Raw genomic sequence first — 19,849 nt, 5'->3', positions numbered from 1 at the left:
CTTGACCCAATATCAAAACGTCACAGCCTGTCCAGCTTTGAAATATCTCAAAGGTTAATATAACCTGCTAAAAAATCTTTAAAACATTATCAAATTGGCTAAATGTTAGTATCTATTTTAGCATGGTACAGGGAGAACGTAAACAAATAATTACATAAAGTTCCCGTTTTGTTGTGATTATATATCAGATCCGTGTCGGCTGACACTACTTTCAGTAGTGGGGATTATGAAGAAAATATGATAATACTGGGTCCTAATATTAATCTCATTTGTCTTAGTACACTTGGTAAGGTTTGTGTGTTTTATATATCCCGGGATTATACCGTGACCGGGATTATATCGCTTAATATTGTACTTACCAGATCAAACTAAATACCTAGAGAGTTTCTCCTCCGACAACCACTTCCACCGAAGTTCCTTCGAAATATATTTCATTGACAACGAAACAGAACTTAGAATTTAACTCATCTGCTTTTGAAATTCGGAGAAATCACAAGTTGTTGGAATATATCTAGTTATTGTTCAGATCAGGGATATATATCGTTTTGGTTGTAAGGATAGCCACGCCACGAGTTTCGGAATATAGTCGCACATTTTACAAATTATAACGGTGTTATTGATTACAGAAGGGATCCATGGAGAACAGTGTGACCAAATGTGTGACAAAGACTTCAGAATGTTCTCATTCCTTAGGTGATCATTCAATATTTAATAAAAATTGATAATTCAGGTAATTGATATTTGTGTTGACATCAAAATGGCTGGAAGTGGGAACTTTAACCGTCGACGGAAGGAGGTGATGACAGATTTGTACCGACAAGATGGGGATGGTATGCTGGGAAGAGACAAGTACAGAGCGGCCCTGCAATTGTATAATATGGTAGGTATACAAAATATGCGGTACACTTGTAATTATCTCACCTTTTTTTAGAGATAAAGTGTCTGTATCGGATTCAAACGTTTATGATATAAATGCCGCTTCCGTTACTCGCCCCTAACCTGTGACATGATTTAATTGGAAATAAATATGCATTTTTACATTAAACTGTTAATATCTCAACTGTGATTTATGATTTATATACATTTTTTACTTTTTTTACAATTTACCAATTTATACAAACTGCGATCACTGTGGCCGAGTATTACTTAAATTTTGTACATGTAGTATAGCTATACTTTTTAGTTAGAACGTAAGGTGGAAGTTTTCCCTATCAGAATCTAAGGATTAAAAGACTGTTAATATAATGTTAATACTGTTTAAAGTAATCGAAATGCATATATTTACTTTGAATTTTGATACACATGAAAACAAATTTCATGTACAAAATTTCTATTTTCATACTTAGCTAAATATTTCAAGTTTCTAAGATATCAATTTAGTGTCAATAGTTTTTATGCTACATTATTATATACTTGCATCCAGTATCGGTATTCAAACCAAGATACATATCAGCTCAAAACGTTAAAAAATGATGACGCCGACTACAACAGTGCATTTGATTGGTTGTATAATAATTTCTATAAGAAAAGAGTCAATCAATAAAAATTGAATATCAGCACAAAAAGATTAAATTATATGAATTACCTTGAATGTTTTTTAATGTTATTGATATATAACACAAAAATCTGAGTATACTCTTATCATAAACCGATGTATTTATAGTACACACACGGAGGGGAAAAGGGAGTTCCCGACTGAAAACCACCAATCACAGCGCATTACAGGTGTATTTGTGTCCCAGTAGTTGAATTTTACACACAAAGTAATTGCGGCCTTAATGTTGTAATGGTTATTCATGATAGTTTGATATATTTATAAAGATAATTGACATATAGTAGTCAGAAGTTTATCCGACACCACGGAGGTCGTTTATTAATATCTAATGTATATAATGGACGAATAGGCGAAGGAAATACATGGGAACGTTTGATGATGTGCTTGTTGGGAGGCATTTCATATACGTTCAGTTTCAATTCCAATTTAGCAAATATGAAATGAAATAATGGTTATCGAAGTAAAGTACGTACAGGAAATCTCCCTTAGAGCTTTGCTTAATTGAACTTTTACAACATGCGCTGCTAAATAACTCTCAACTGGTTTTAAAGACCCAGGTGAGAAAAGAAACGTTATTTATTATATTTACTTACACCTGTATTACGGTGTCAGTGTATAAACACGGGTACCTATATGCGCACCTGTATGTTTGTCAGTCTTCTACAGTCTACCTGTACATATACACACAAGTCACGGCATTTGTAAATCAATTTGTCAACCCGTGGACATAAAAGGCGTCTCAATTCAATTTAATTAATGTATCAAAATTGTGACATTACCGTGGATAGAAAACATTTGGAACATATATCCTTGCTTCGACGTGTACTATCATTGGAGGAAACTTTTAATCAAAGCTAATCAGCGATTTTCATCTAAATCAGGTACGAAAATACATTAATGTGTAAAGGAAAATAATTTAATATAAGGGATTGATGAAAGGAGATTTGAAATAGATGGTGGTAAATGTTTGGTTTGATAGCAAAGACAGCGCTGCGATATAAGTAAAGGCTGTGGAGATGTTGTGAGGCGGAGAGAGCAATATTTGGTAAAAGAAGATACGCTGTGTGTTGGGAAATCGTAAAGTTAAAATGGAGAGCGGCGTATTTAGTTTGAGTGCTGGGGATATATAATTGATAGTATGCATCAAGTAATGGGACATTTGTGTTAACGAGGAGAAAGGTTTTTTAGAGAGTTTGTGATTTGAGAAATAGTGGAGTCGAGGGAAATGAACCAGGTAGAATAATCATAAGTTGCGTGTGAGTTGCTGGGGACATACAGTATATCAGCTGGTACATTTTGTAAGTAAAAAATACGGGGTAAGGTGGGTGAACATCAAAACCGAAAGGAACTGGGAAATTAATAGAAATATCAGAAAGGGTAATTTAGGTTATTTTGAAATATTGAAGATGTTGACTTGAAGTGAGAATGTATGTTTGTAAAATGACGGCGGGATATAGTGTATTATTGGTTGTGCGGATGGTTTGTTTGTTTGTTTTATGTACTATTAACAGCTATTACCGATAGTATAACAGCCTAAAGTTAGATGAGAGACACCGATAAGGAGCAGATAAACAACATTCCAAATCAGTATGGGCCCAATAACATGATTAGTACAGGGTCACCCTCGATATCCAAGGTAACACTGTGGATATATAACTACTCCGCTAAATCTACCTATATAACCAGGTCTTTTTTATTATTATTAATTTATTTATCAGGCAAAAAAGACCTAATATATAGACAGATCTAGCGGACTGATATATAAGGAAAGCGATGGTAACCCCTGGCATATCGAGAATTGCATGTAAAACAACAGCACAGCTGAGTTGGCAAAACTGCGTTTTACCTTCCATACTTGCACTCAAGTTCATATCCAAAGTATTTTATTGTTATGTCAAAACGCATCATATAAACCCCACAAAGCATACAAAACATAAATCTAAAATGCTTTTAACGAAATTAACGCATTGCTTAACATTTAATTACACTTTCGAGGTAAACGTTAGTGGTTCGAACAGGCAATGCTCACAACTTAAACTCAAATTCACATTTGAAAAGTCACTTGTACCGGAAAGAATACCATAGATTAACGCCAAACTTGTTTCCAAATCCTATTTCTAAACTACATTTGATGTCTGTTTTTTTCTGTTTATCTTTTTATCAGAAAAACGTTTATAGTTTAACATCATCTATCTTTTTTTTTTAAATATCTGATGATTTAACATGAAAATTATAAACATTGTGCTATTATACCCGAGAAAACATATGAAAAAGAAAAATGTAAAGTTTATGTATTTCAACTAGGATATGTTACTTGTAATTTAAATAAAGAAGGAAATGATATGAATGTATATAAGGTATAATTCCAGACGTGTGTATCGATATGTATAATAAATATATTATAGGTCTGTGATTGTGTTTAATGTAACGTGTAAACCAGACGCGGATTACATCTGCGGGGCTGATGTCTATCTGACGCTTTGTATGTAATCTTACAACATCTAGATCGGTCCCCTGTGTATAAGGTTACGGGTCAGCTGACAGACCCCTAATCTACAAACACAAAACACGCAATCTCTGGTGAATAGACACACACGTTTGTTCACACAGACATGACCAAAAGGTATGACTGATATTGAGCTTCACAGGGAAAATAAAATTACGATAGGATATGGACGGGTGCTGTGGAACGAAAAATGTATTTAAAAATGACGAAATTTGTTACATATATTATAAGAACCGTTGTTCCATAGGCCAGGCATGCATATTTCTACACACAGCATACTTTAAATACGCCAAATCATGAAAATAAATGCACAAGAGTATTTCATGTTATGCAGTATACTACCTCGTTATGATATAACGGAATGGCAAATACATTGTCAATCATGTATTTCAAGTACACTGCAACTGTTCACCATGTCCTAGATATTAAACTATTAAATTAAATTAATATTTATATTAAATATCCGGAAATTTTTGAAAATTTCTAATGAACTACTCGACATTAAACTTTGCTCTGGTGATAAGCACTAGGATGATCTATAATGATAGTACATTAGGCGTAGACCGTAAGTTAATATAATAATTTATGTGAAGATGTCTACGCTGATTTTGATGTTATGGCCCGGACAAAAAAAAAGTAAAAATAATATCATAATCTATTTGTTTTATTTGACCCACCCAACCTGGCCCAATAACAGTATGAAGTTAAATTTGTACCAATATGAACCAAAGAAAATTAAACGTGGAATAAATTCATTATATAATGTTAACTGTAATTCTGCCAACAAACCTAAAATGGAACAAGCACAAAAATGGTCGGATCGAGAGGATCTTACAAAATGAGATTATAGACAGGCTATTTAGTAACAGTTGTAATGAGCAGACACAAGCTTCAATTATCAAAATTCAAGATGGCCGTCTGTCAGCCAATTTCCTTTCAGATTCATTTTCAAAATGAATTAGAAAAATAATTATACAAATTGATTAATATACAGTATTTTCCCTATTCTATTTTTCTTCTCTTATTATATTTTGCACTCTCGTTTTCAAACTTCTTTACGTATAAAACCTAAGCTCTCCCATTACTTGTTTGTTTGGCCGATAATCAGCAAACAAATAGTACTGTGAGAGGGCTTTACTCTAGATTGAAAACTTGTGCTCAATCCCACTGTATATATTAGATACAAAATATTTAAAAAAATTATTAAATCCAAAACTAAAACACTCCTATGAAACACAGATAAAATCCAACAACTATTTTACAGAATGTTTAATGAGAAACGGTAAAATAACATAAAACCTGAACATCAGTAAAGTCAAGATAGAAGTGGCCTTATAAAGACGTCCTTCACACACGTATAGGGTTTTGATTTTAATGATACGGACTCCTTTATATATATGTGTGTAATACTTCAGGTCTTACACATATCGAAGTGTTTCTAACATTCAAAATCCCGTACTTCGTACGATCGCAAACAGGACTATTCGCGTTACAATTGTTACGATGTGTTTATATAAGAACATTTATATCATGTTCAGACAACGGACAACATTGACTTTTAAAGTCCGAAATAATACCCGAATCGACATGTTTGGATTACTTAGTTTATAAGCTGATAACTATCCAAGCCTTGTGGATCAGGCCGACATTTGTATACAGGTGGATTACACTAATCGGAAACAGTATTTATCACAGCACAGCGAATCATACTGTGTACATTGACCTGAGATTTAGTGCTATCCATATTTGGACCTATCCTATATTACAAACGTTTGGGAATTCTTTATTTACAGAGTTGTAGCCGACTGATCATATTACTAAATCCCATGTCCTGTAAGTTTTGAAATCGCAAATTTTGTGATCAAAGAATGATAACTCTTCAAACACAATGGCCGACTATTTTGATAGGAATACGAGCTCATGCTATACTACCAAAACATCGGAAATGTACGGCACTCAGTGATCTATAGTAAATAATTATAATATGGGTTGTTTTTACTATATAAATTACCATTCGCGATCCCAGATGAAAAACAATCTGTCATTTATCGAGCTGAGACCTGGTGGATGAATTATTTCTTTTGAATTTCATTTGTCCAATTTCTAAATGATATATATTGTTTTTGCCTTTTAAGGCTTTACGCTGCGATCCAGCAGATGTAAGATCGCTTATCAACAGATCAAAGTGTCATCTCAAACTAAATCAGATCAGAAAGGCTACAGATGACATCGACACAGCTCTCCACCTCGACAACTTAGAAAAAGAGGTAAGTAATGAATGATTCTTAAAGTCTATGTAATGCGCAAAGCATGTGATAATCAAAGTAACATTTCTTGTTTATGAATAACAAATTATCCGAACAATCACTAGCATTCATCATGTATACATGTATCATGATTCCAGTGTTCTCCTGTTGGCGTATGATTTAAGCTGCTTACACAGTTTGCAAAATGTGTTCAACAGAAATACACGACCCATGCTGGCTACATACATTGAGCCATTGCACAACGCCATTATACGCCATTATACTCAATGGTATATATTCTCATCATTTATTTGACCGAGTTCTACTGCAAAAATCATAATCATCTAGTCTCATAATGCATTTGTAATATTTTGAATTGTAAAAATGTTGTCTACTGATATAATTAACAACCTAAATCTGATATTAGTTAATAAAAATTACGATAGTTAATCAGGCTTGTAATTAAGACGGAGAAATACCTGGCGAACCCCGCGAGCGGGTGTTGCACACTCCGTATAGTTCAATTATTTCCACAAGACTGACAATATCAAAAACACTAAAATCTTTAAATCCTATACAAGTTATCAATTTAGTTTTCAATTTAACTTTGTTCTCGGAAACAGTGGCTAACGTGGAGGTCAAATGAAGATAAAAATTATTACCATGGACATACTCATATATGAACAATAACTTTATGTCAAATAAATAATATTATCAGAAACAACCTTTTCTATATCACGTTGTATTTTATTATTATGGAATAAGAATAAATGAACTATATTGTTTGTTTTACCTTTGATGACGTGTTTCTTTCCTTATCAAGCAATACGGTTTTGGTACGTCAAATTACATTAGATATGTATAACAATAATATAATCTAGAGCAAAACTGATCCAGAGCATTCAAGCAAAAGCTGCAGAATAATACGTCTTTATGGTCATAACTGAAGCCGAAATATAATCAAAATTAAATTCTATTCATAATTCGACCTAACTATTATAATCGAACGTGCTATTTTTTATAATATGCAGCGGTTAAGTACAAATTCCATTGAAGGGTTTACGGGAATGAAATCGGGCATTGATATGTGACACCTGTGTTGTTGAGATAACAATAGACGGTCAATAGTAATAAAAACTGACTATAAAGGACATTTATTAATTCTAATTTGTAATAAATTCCTCAATAATGGAAAACGGGGGATGTGAATTTAGGTTTTAGCTTACTTATAGTGAGATGTATAATTTCTAGGGGGCCGCGTTGGTCATTAAATTAGATGTCTGACATTGTATAATACTAACTACATGTATAACGCATTCCATTGTTGGAGGGAGCTCGAGGTGGTTGCGTGATTAAGTATCTAACATTCTACCATTAACTATGAACTTTTGACTTACATACTTTAAAGTATATTTTGTCTGGATTGAAGGATATCTTTTCTGTTTCAATGTTACTCATTCCAAACACAGGTAAATTATTATACTATAGGTATTATACCCTGTCCAAGCCAGTTAGATTTTGGATGCCTTAATACCACTTTTTGGGTACACTTGAACATAAATGAGTAAAAAACAAAACATCTGCATGGACCATATGACATTGCTATTGACTGATAATTTTTTGTGTAGCTTGTAAATTTTAGCAGAATATGCGAAAAAATGCACATTTCAGGAAAACAAATGGGTTTGGAGTATATTTCGGTCACCAATAATCCTACCATCATGTTCACTAGTATATAAAGCAGGTGCAAAGAGCGATTATTCTACCGGTTTCTACTTTACAAATACATAGTCATCGCGTCATTTTTGACATTGACATGAAAATGGCCGTTAAAGATTATATCATGCACATATGGCATATATATAATATTTTAAAGTTTGATAGAGTATGGCTTGATTTGGGTTGTTGGTTCATCGTCCGTGAGGTTCACGTAGTTATTGTGTTGATGAAAGACGAATGACTCCAATGTTGTGTCGACGTTTTATTTTAGCTTGTATACATTTTACAATATACAAGTACAGTTCATGCCGCACCTGGCATCTTGAATCCCGAGTGGGACCGTACTCCCGAGGGAGCGGTGCAGACTATTTCTGCCTATCTCTGTCAGGCCTTTTTATACCCTATGTGAATTTGTGCCTACGTGTAAATGTTTGTCAGAATAGATACGACACGGAACATAATTGTCGGTACAACATATTAAGGTTATTACATATAAAATGTATATGTCACAATTAACTGACCAGACACGAACATTTAACCGGACATGTAAAACTTACAAAACTGTCATGTTACATGTGTTATGGCCTGGGGACATATACACGACCTAGCCATTTATATTTCTGAAATATATGCATGAAGAATATTCACACTGGTCAATCATATTATTAAATTCTATATTATATATACTTTAAATCAAATCTTTCAATTCAATTTCCATATCAAGGCATCGTTATACTACATGTATGGAGGCGTTCTAAAATATACTTTCGACCTATACAATGTTATAATATCATCTGAGCATAGCATCTATGATAAACAGTGACTTACTTAAAACTATGGGGAAATGTTGCAACTAGAAATAGTAGCGGAGGAAATACAAAACTGATCTTCTCACAGCAATCCAGCACACTATTATGTAATGATACGAAAGGTGAAGCTGTGGCACAGTCTATCCGACAAAAACTGCTTTAAAATAGAATGGATGATAATTGGAAAAATCAGGAAATACTAATTAACTATAAAGCTACCATAACTGGAAAAGGAACCATTTTAGACCGCTGTAGAGGAACTAAATAGATCCTGTATTGGAAATGTTCTATATTCTATTATATATCGAATTAGGTCATGTTAAACAAATATATGTGTACGGATCAGAAGTAGATCACATTGCACTAAAACAACATCAATAACAGTCCACAACAGATTACTGGGTTTGATGTCTATAACATTACACTGCCTGTGTGTTTGATCTGTCTACGCGTATTACAATAGACTAAAAATAAATCGTTTCATTTATTCATCATAACCGTTTAATGTAAATGTGTATCAATATAAACATTCTTTTTTCCGTAAGCGCATTATCTGGGAGATTTCTTACTATAATTAAAATATTTGCATTGCTATAAACGCACATGTCAATAGAAAACTGAATTATGTTATTGCTTTATAACTGACAAGCCATAATAATAGCGTACAAATTTTGATAGTCAATGCTTGCGTGGAGAAACCTATTACGATTCGCCCGACTAGTTGTTGATCGACCCTGTGTGTATTGGCGAGAGATCTCCAGCGGACTGGTAATTATACAGTCAATCTATTATGTGTTTGGACGGTCTGACACGTTGAAAGTCTAAATTCATTTTACCTATGTCAGGTAAACCATAGTCACAGCTAGGACACTTATGCTGGTGACAGGAATTCAAATCGGTTTGCTGTGTCAGGCATAACATATCTTGAGGAAATTGAAGTGAAGAAACATATTCTCCACATGAGAAGATATATCAATGAAAAGAAAGTAATGAACCCTATAGTAGTATCAATATTCATGATGGAGTTTATCCTCACACGATACACAGAATAAAGCTCTGAAGTTTTGTAAAGAAAGTGTAAACCAACAGAGATATTGAACATGGAGCTGCAGGTTTTATCGGAAATTGCACGAATACTAGACAGATAATGGAGATATTACCATGTTAGTGGTTATTACCGACGTGGATTGAAACTGTCTAACGTAAAGTGATAAAAAGATGTCGGCTGACACCATCGACTGGCTGGAGCGATACAGTCGGTACGATTACGTACTGGAAGGATTATATGAGGAGGATGGTATTGATGAAGATGAAGAGGTAAATAAAGAAGATTGTTGTATATTCTATCAACAAATCACCAGGTTCTGGTGACAGAAAACCATACAGGCCAACTACTGCACAAATGTTTGACAACCATCGGCCTCCAAGTCAGATATCCATTGGTCGTACATGTACGGTGGCCGAAGTCAGAAACCTTAACTTCTTGACTACCATTTAGATAAACTTTGAATTCGATATAATAAAAGTATATAAACAGGCAAAATTATCACACACAAAATATGTAATGATTGACTTTTAATGACTGTAATGATTTATATATATTAACACTAGGGAAGGCTATGTGGCTATGACACCAGTTCAAATGCTTATTGCTAGTTAAGTTCATACCCATAAACAAAATGTATCCGTTTTGAACAATCATAATGAATTGTGATCGATAGTAACGCTTATGGCTATAATACACTAATACATTGTAAATTTATCTTAAACGCAAAAAACTAGTAGAGATTATCACACCTTGTATTCGAATAAATTCATTAATTTTAAGGATACCTCACTTTCGATGATACAATGTATAAGCAATAGCAAAAAAAGGTATTTGTCTCACTGATAACAACAAAAACATCCTTGTGTGTTCAACGTGCAAATTGATAACCAACGGTTTCATGTGTCCTGTATACGTTGTGTTGGTTGGTTTGTTAATACCGTAAATATTGCTACTGCGCCATTATCAATTTGTAAATTGAATACTTACCATGATTTATTCCTCATCAACATTGATCATTGATTGTTAATGTATACTTATTCACTTTGTTGATGACAACAACAACACATTTAATTGTGGATACATTTTTATTATAAAATATATATTGTATGTCAAAAGAGCTCTAGAGGTCCGTCAGATTTCCGAGGAAAACTGCCTGTGAATAGTTATTGTTCAGTCAATGGTATTTGCGAGCATTATATTCATAATAATGTATATTGATTTGAATTCATTAAAGGCGCAATGAAGCGAATGAATTCTGTTCAATCGATTGATCGAGTAAGAGCGCTATATATTCTTTAGCTCTACACATTTAGGTTTGAATGGTGTCTCTACGTGACAATGTAAAACTAGCAGCAACTAGCAGCTATCAGCAAGATAGCATTACAAATATCAACCAAACTAATGCAAAAATCATACATAAATACCAGTCTACTACCACGCTAACACAATCACAGCTGGGTTAATAAGCATACATTGACTCTACACGAATCAAAGTTTTCTCCGAACGCAATAAATTACTAGAGGTTTCATAAAATTAAATAGTTTTAGGCAATCTCAATATACGTGTATTAAACATGTTAGACAATATGTGATGAGGGTTCTTTAATATGTGCATAGTTATATGAAATAAATCTAATTGACCGTATTCCATGCAAATTGGATGGTAGATATTTAGTGATCTTCCATCATTTCCCATAATCACTCTATACAAAATGTACAAAGTATAGACACTACTGTGTATCGCCATTACATTTTTAATTAAATCTGACAAAAAGCATTCGTGAATTCCAAGCCTTCGTCGATACTTGACATATCCATGTTCGCTAGAAATTATTCTTGAAAACAAAACCATGTTTAAACTTTAAAAGATTGACATAAAATGATTATCTTTGAATACTCCAATGACATGACGAAGTAAAATTATTATGACTATTATTATCTGTAATACCATTTACCTTCAACATTCAATCAATTTGACTAGCACTAATTCTAAGCTGATGTCAGTTATGTTTCTTCTCCAAGGATACGTGATGAATTAAACAACATAATAACATGCTATAAGAAGTATGTCAATGTTAATATATTTTATCAGATATGTTAGAAACAGTTTATGGTTCATTGTCTTCAGCACTTGGACCGGTATTTTTATGATCGATGATCGTGTAGGCCTACAACACATTTCACTTACAAGGAAGTAGCAGCGTGCGATCTCTTTACCTGGTCTATACTTTTCTTGTATAGTACCTTTCATTGTCAGCATTGTCATACGTTACAGGCTCTGCTGCAGAAGGCAGAAATACTATTTAAAACCCAGAACTACGAGATGGCACTAGTGTATTACAACAGGGGACTGAAACATTACCCAAAAAGTGCGGCGTTCCAGGAAGGAGTGAGGAAAAGTGATCACTTCATCACCAAGGGAAATCGTAAAAAAAGTACTTCACCATTCTTTCAGTAATTGAAACTTAACTTCTCATAACTTATGTTAGAGTCGCTGTGTGGTGTATATTTTTTAACTTCATTTTCAATGCAATGAAATGTTTTTCACTCTGGATTTACTTATATAAAACTTCCGAATATATGGGCAATATCAAGCTATGCATTATCTACCAGAAATTTAAGACTCAAAAAAAACCTTCATCTGTACATATCCTATGGTAACCTGAACATTGTGTGCAATTCAAAAAAATCTTTTTTCTTTTAAAGCAAAGAGGATGAAGCTCACGCACGCTGGAGATCTTACATACCTTGTCCACAAATCGGTAAGTCCTCCCTCTTTTGACAGCATTGAAACCATAAATAACACCCCAACTTCCCACTTCCTAAACTCCAATTTCCAGAACTATTTCGTGCATGGGGCTGAGAATCAAATTTCCGTCCTTCCCAACGTGATACTGTTCAGGCTTTATATAATAAAAAAAATGGTTGCTTAAATTTGGAATGTATTTTGTTATATCTCTTTTTAACAACCCTTGTCTTAGATCCTACTTTGGAAAAAGGAAAATCTTTAATATTTTTACTATTCAAATGTAGAATATTATACAAAACGAATTCGGTTAAGAGAGAAATGGAGGATGTCACACTGACCTTGATAACACGTAGATTCTCCAAAGTCATCGAGAAACTAATCAATGATGTACGGTTGGTTTTGTTTTCACTCAAAGAAGGCTTATCAAAACAGGTAGCTAAAACCTTGAGATGTCGTTCAGCGTTCGTTAGTTTTAGTTATATGTGTATGAACGCTAATTTAAGGAAATGGAAACAATGTATCAACCATATCGATTTCACTTGGACGATTCAGACTTCCTTTTATCAGTCACTCGCAAAAAGCGGAAGCAGCAAGGTATTATACTCTATACGATACAATCCGTGTCCATAACTGCAAAATTTCCATTACATTAGTCTCGACCATGAAACAGGTGTAACATAGCTAACATCAACTCTTTAATGAAGATCCGTACACATAAATCTTTTGTCGATATTTGACATTTTCACTTTTGGGATAAATCCTAATTTAATTTATTGTAACAATTTTCTTTATTTATGTATATGTTCAAACAAATACTTAATATTTTCTCACAGCAATTAAACTTATTACTGAATTATTTATTTTAATTATAAATTATGTTATTTGAAGACTGCAATAAACACAGGTTTTGGTTTGCATTTCTGAAGCATGATAACATATGGTTATACATTTTGGTTTCATTTCAGCCATCCGGGAAACCATTCGTATTTGAGAACAAAACGAAGAGTTCAACCAAACATTTACCAAAGCCCAGTGCAACATTCAAAGACCGGCCACTGTGTCAGCTTATCAGAATTCACAAAACACCGGCAGTCGCTCTTCCGCGTGTGACGTCACTTCCGAACCTATCACACACCCCATCAACTTCAGTTGCAACGTTAAATGAAGAGGAAAAAAGGCCTGAGAGTAAAATGGTGAAAACGACCCTGAAGGAACTCTACAAGGACAAGAAATATCTTGAAAAACTCTCGAGTAGCACAGTTTTTCCAGGTAACAATGATCAAGTCCTCTTGCTGTCACTTCTATGTGGCCTGGTAAAGGCGCTTTTTCGATACGATATTTATTAATAATTATCATCAAATACTGTTCATTCGATACTACTAATTAATATGTTACATATTATCTTGAAAAAGTAAACTTCAATATTGCACATCAGTGAAAAAACATATTACAAAAACTTAAACGTGTGTTTAAAAGAGAATAATTTAGTTGACTACATATACTGTATATCTTTGCATTTAATTTTCTTTCTGCAAAACTGTGGAAGAAATGGATATGAAAAAGCGAATTTAGAAATAAAAATACCCAGGTTGTTTTAGTCGCTTTAGGATCATTCACTTGATCATGAACATTGTATCATTACTTAAAGATACTAATCGATCTCCATTCTGCCAAAGACAAGGAAAAAACGTTTTGTTTTTCTATAAAATGAAACATAAATCAAAGTGTTTTTGAAACAGATGCGGTATCTGTGTTTGAGATATGATATCATTGCTTTTCTACCAAGGAAACTTAAAATTTTGTATGTCAAGTAGAGGTAAAACGCTCTTCTCTGTGTCACGTCACGACCTCTCTATTGTGGTGAATGTGGCAAACCTGAAGAAACTGGTGCATTTCAAAAAAGTTGACAATTTATCTTTATTTTCTTTCAGCTGTTGGGGGTATGGGCAGTCCTATTCAAGACAAAGCAGAGGATGCTGTCAGTTTTCTGTACGATCGCTACCATTATTGGAATCGTCTAGGACCACTTCCACCTCCCCCGCCTCTACAGAAATCAAGGGCAACGAGATTCAGTGAAAGTTCATTGTCGGTAGATACTATCGGAACAGCTCGGACGACGGAATCCAAAACAACGTGGAAATCCGGCGATTCCGGAATGAGCTGGAAAACTAAGACAATAAAATCGAGGTTAGGGATAACAAAGCCCGATAAAGGAACAAAGCCTAAGCCGGATCCTGCTTCTCTTGAGTTTAAGTTCGAAAGTCATAATCCCAGCCTCGACATGGGTGTACGGAGAATGACGGAAATAGCGGAAGAAAATGAGGAATCGACCGATTCAAAACAGACTGAAGAGGAAACAAAGTCCAACAGTCAGGCTGTCACGGATTATCTTAAAAAAGAATTAGATCTCATTCAAACGCGTAAGTATTGATTGAAAATCATTTATTTGCATAATTTAGAAAGTATGAAGTTAAATCATTGCCATACTCGGCCATTACCAAGTAATATAACCGTTAATCGATGTGTTTTACTCTCTAAATATTATAATCGTGTTAATTATGTTATCGCAGTATTTAAGTTAAAAATATCTGAATTAGAAACAAATATTTAAAGGTAATGTTTAGGTTATTTAAGGGGTCTTTTTATTTATATTTTTAATTACTTTTTATTTTATTTTTTATTTTATTTTTATTGTGGTTTTTTTTGTGTTATCAGTTTTCGCGCAAAGGAAATTTGCGGACACCGTCAGAAAATGTGAAGCTGGACTTGAATTGTTGACGAAATATTCTGATGCTAATGTTCCGGAAAAGTTTGAGCTGACCGGCATACTCAACAGTTACCTTGGTAACGTGGCTGTCAACGCTGGCGACTTTACACGGGCGCTAAAATATCACACAGTAGACCTGAAAATAGGAGAGAAATGGTAAATGGTATAAGAATGGATCCGACACAAAATGAGGGAAACATCTGGCTATCATAATCTATATTGCTGTATGACTCTATAATATTTGGGCCTACCTTTGTATGGCAGATGCCGTCTATTACGTGTAATCTTGTATACGTTTTTCCAGTATTTTGTATTTTGCTTAATTTCAAGAGCTTTAAAGGTAAATCAAGCGTGTATCTACGTAATCCTAACAATTTCAACCCTGAATACATAATAACTTTTTAACTTGATCATCAATTAAGGTCATGCAATACCGGTATCATTACAGACTTGAACGTCTTATTTTAAAATGATTCTGTATTACAATAATCCTGTCAACACCTTCATGTAACAATAGAACAATTCTGATTTATTTGCAGTGATTTACACGTGTCCCGCCACAGAGCCCTTGGTAACCTAGGCCGAACCCACATGCTACAAGGGAAGTTTAACCGAGCCCTGGAAATGTAAGTGGTTCTAGTAATTCGGTCGTATCACTGTCGGTTTGTAGAGTTAAGTTGATGATATCTCGGTTCAGAATTTCTGAAGGTGTATTAAAATAATATGAATTTTAAAATGTTTTAAAGGTTATAGCATATCAGGAAGAAAAATGTTGAATTATGAGTTTTATGTACCTATCACTCATAAAGGTTGTCGCCATTACGATTGATGTTGTTTTTTTTTTTTTTTTTTTTTTTTTTTTTTTATTCCGTCTCCTCTTTTACTTTTAAAAGCAATAAGCTCAGAAAGCAATATAATCAACCAAATGGGCTCTGCAATGAAACATTGTCATATTGAGACGTCTTAAGACATGTTAATGTCTATGGGACGATGTTGTCGGAGAGTGCATTGCAATTCTAATGAAAGTTGGAATAGACCTAGTTACATGAAATTACCTCCCGCATATATCTACTTCTAAATCATTCCTTTCAACTGTTCATCAGGTACACAATGAAGGCACCATTATGCAAAACGGCTTCAGAATCATCTGCGTTATTCCATGACATCGGCAACTGTTTCCTTATGCTAAACAACTTCTCATATGCGCGTGACGCTGGTCGAAAGGCGCTAGAAACTGGACAGGAAGCAGACGACAAGCGACTCCAGCTGCAGGCATGCGTACTGATCGGTCTATCCGAAGGTTTGTCTTGTTTCGTACGACCCATTTAACAAGCAAATGCAACCTTACTCTATTTGTCCACTTCTACTTCAAGGCCGTTTTCGATCGGTTCGACTGTTTGTTAAAGCCATTTATTTCGGGTATACATCCTGACGGTCCTGCAGTTTTCGATACAGGCCTGTGAGGGCTTTGTCAAAGCTCGTCTGAAAACAATATAAAATCGCCAGATCCGTCTTTATTTCATAAACGAACAACTATTTTCAACCAAACAACCCGTAGAATATAAGAATATAATTTTCGTTCACTCGATTTGTAGCTCTTCTGCTTCTGGAAGCTTTTCGGTCTATGAGGTGAAGCTCTTCTGAGAAGACTTCTCTTCTTAAAAGAGCGCAAATCAAGTTGAGCTCTTAGCGCAATCATTTTGTTTGGTATGTTTTCTGTATTACCTGGAGTGCTTAAAAATAGGTTTATTACACGTTTGTTTTGACCATTTGTATTTTTTTTTTTACACTTTTCCAAGGTTTGAATATTTCAAAATGTTCAAATTTTCCATCGAACACCTGTTTAACAAAAAAAAAAAAAAAAATATACATACCTTGAGTTCACCTGTACATTTTGTAATCAACATATCTGTATGAATATGCTGGTAGGCGCCGAACTCGTTTCGCTCTGTAGTGGCTGTAGTGCTTTTTCTTTTTGCAAATTGTATTCTATTAAAACCACAGCAAGAAACCTTTCTTGGCATTGAATAAAATGTATCTGTGAAGTATCAGGAAAACCATTTCAATGTAATGTTTGAAGCTTTGATATTTTAAAATAACCGAGAAAATGTTTGAAGCTTTGATATTTTAAAATAACCGAGAAAAGAATATTAATCATACCATTGTTACTAAACTACACCTTGGTTTTACTTAGTGAACATGAAGAAGTTTAAAGATGCCTACCACACGTTTGAAGCTGGACTGGCCCATGCGCAATCTTTGGGTAAGTGATGAAGCGTAATCTACAGTATTTACCAATACGTTCCAGAGAACAATTCGCTAATAAATCAAACATTTTTCAACATTACCGATATCAAATGTGAGTTTATTAACATATTATACATCTTGTATTTTAGAGGACTTATAATTTTAATAATATTTAAATGCAAATGTGCAAGAGCAATGCTAAATTGCAATACATAAAATGTCTGTCGTAATAAAGAAATATGAAGAAAAATTAGCTTCATCATATTTTGGTTGAATTCTGTCAGTGGTCATAGCGCTAAAGTAAGATACAGTATTTCGATAAAGGTGAATGTGTATACATTTATTTAAATGGTGTCAAATTATGTTTTAACAGGTGACAAACAGGCTGAAGACGCTATGAATCACGCTCTCATTGATGTCAACAAAAAGCTGGCAAACAAAGCCAAGAAGGGTCAGACAGAGTCACGTGACATGTACCCGCCATCGTCACACGCTTCCGACTCTGCACGCTCAGTAATGGTGGAGAGTTAGATTCCAACATGTCCGCAGCATAAAAAACACCTAAAAATGAAAACTGAAAAGTTGATAAAAACCAATGTAAGGGACAAATGATGCCTTAGGAATTTCTGGTTATCGTGGCTTTTATTCAAACACAGGACTTGGGACTTAGTGCGCAGTTAGAGACTGATTATCGATAATCATTTATTTGGACATACTGTGTCGTAGAATATGGTCCTATAACACGGACGAAGGTGTAGAATAATGAACAGCGCGAGGACTTTTTGTCTGCAGACCTTTCCCGTGTTATAAGACTGTAATATGAAACAAAATCGTGATTAATGCAACTTTACATTCTTCAACATATTCAGCCTTTGAGTTTGCAATAATTCCAATTCCAATGTTTCGGTTGCCGAGTTAAAATACCAAATGATACTTAATACAAACCTGTTACTTAATACAAATCTGTTTAAAAACAGAACACCGGCAAGGCAGGTGCCAGATCTGGTCAAAAAGATTTCTATCGCACACAGTATGTTGTCCCATTTTTCAGTGCTACTTTCGGAGTACAACATATAGTCTACGGATCGAAGGTCATCCGATATAATGAAGTTAACGATTTTCTCATTGATATTTTTTCATGATTTTCCAGAAGAAAAAAATCATCGGGTTTTTTTCGCCAAAGTTGCGTCTTTTTCTGCGATAAGGTATTTATTTCGCTTTTATCTGCTGTCAAGCCGAGAAAGCAACAACACTTTCACGCATTTCTTTCCGGTCTGGAGATGATCATATCTTGTTAGTAAAATCAATAATGATTACAGTGTTAGATATGTTTTCAATCGCTTTTTGATCGTGCTCCTCCTACATCAAACAAAATATTTGCGTGGTTTTGTTTGAATGCTTGGAGCTTTGCTCTCATTTCGAAGGTACACGTTTTTGTAATAAGCCTATCCATAAAACATATTCCAGAAGTGCATTCTGTGATATTTTTTTTCGTCACGTTTTAACAAACATTAGCATAATCATAATGAAGACTTTTACGATACAGTATTTTAGACCACGTGATATGTTGCACCTTTATATTATGTTTTCCATGCTAAGTATGTATATGACATCACTAGCTATCCCAGTATTTAATGATTGATTTAAACAGAGATGTGTTGTGGTGGACCAACATCGGCGTTTGTATTACCTATATCTACACGATTTACCTATACCATGTACGTTGAAAGTTAATTGTTAATTTTGTGTCTTTAAAAATAAATACTTTGAAAACCGATTGCGTTCTTTCTAGTTGGGACTTGTTTTTAGATAAACTCTGTCAATCGGACTTATTAACTTGTATCTTGCCATCAACATGTCTTTCTCTTGCCAACACAATTTAGTTCAATGGATTATGAAAAGGCTCGGGTTTTCATGCGAGACATACGAATCTTGTGTTTCTATGAATGCCACCTACGTGATTGCAAATACATTTCCTCAACTTTTAATCATAGTTGATCATGACCCTTGCCACATGTGTGTGCCTGGCAAAACAATGTTGTATCGTCGTCCAACTTTATAGATTGATTTTGACACACATCAAACCACTCCCCAAGTCAGAATTTCCATTGTCATGATCCCTAGTTTGTATGCCATTTCTTTGGTAAAATGAGATCGAGTCCATGAACTGATCGTAACAAGGGAGGCTTATGTTTATTAATTA

General features: G+C 34.2%; 1 protein-coding gene across 4 annotated transcripts; it reads left to right on the top strand.

Annotated features, from left to right (window-relative positions):
- The first annotated feature begins 260 nt into the window (after positions 1-260).
- On the top strand, positions 261-19,423 carry LOC138320499 (outer dynein arm-docking complex subunit 4-like). 4 transcript variants are annotated; one of them, XM_069263489.1, is made up of 11 exons: positions 261-880; positions 6,197-6,328; positions 12,159-12,318; positions 12,590-12,645; positions 13,598-13,901; positions 14,564-15,052; positions 15,348-15,555; positions 15,939-16,025; positions 16,503-16,699; positions 17,594-17,662; positions 18,020-19,423. In XM_069263489.1, the coding sequence occupies exons 1-11, from the start codon at positions 758-760 to the stop codon at positions 18,175-18,177; spliced, it is 1,983 nt and encodes a 660-aa protein (XP_069119590.1). In that variant the 5' UTR covers positions 261-757; the 3' UTR covers positions 18,178-19,423. The 4 variants fall into 4 exon arrangements, with proteins under 4 accessions (XP_069119590.1, XP_069119592.1, XP_069119593.1 ...); XM_069263491.1 differs by lacking the exon at positions 261-880 and adding an exon at positions 2,206-2,436; XM_069263492.1 differs by lacking the exon at positions 261-880 and adding an exon at positions 5,564-5,894.
- Positions 19,424-19,849: the final 426 nt, after the last annotated feature.

Source organism: Argopecten irradians, chromosome 4 (assembly GCF_041381155.1).
Source record: "Argopecten irradians isolate NY chromosome 4, Ai_NY, whole genome shotgun sequence".
NCBI classification, from domain to species: Eukaryota; Metazoa; Mollusca; class Bivalvia; order Pectinida; family Pectinidae; genus Argopecten; species Argopecten irradians.
Note: the sequence above shows the minus strand (reverse complement) of the source record. Positions and strands in the feature narration are given on the sequence as shown.

Bases quoted from the DNA above. Each gene is read 5' to 3' on its own strand.
- LOC138320499 (XM_069263489.1), top strand. From the start codon at position 758: ATGGCTGGAAGTGGGAACTTTAACCGTCGACGGAAGGAGGTGATGACA. The intron at 881-6,196 runs GTAGGTATACAA...TTGCCTTTTAAG, and splicing joins CCCTGCAATTGTATAATATG to GCTTTACGCTGCGATCCAGC. The intron at 15,556-15,938 runs GTAAATGGTATA...ATTTATTTGCAG, and splicing joins CTGAAAATAGGAGAGAAATG to TGATTTACACGTGTCCCGCC.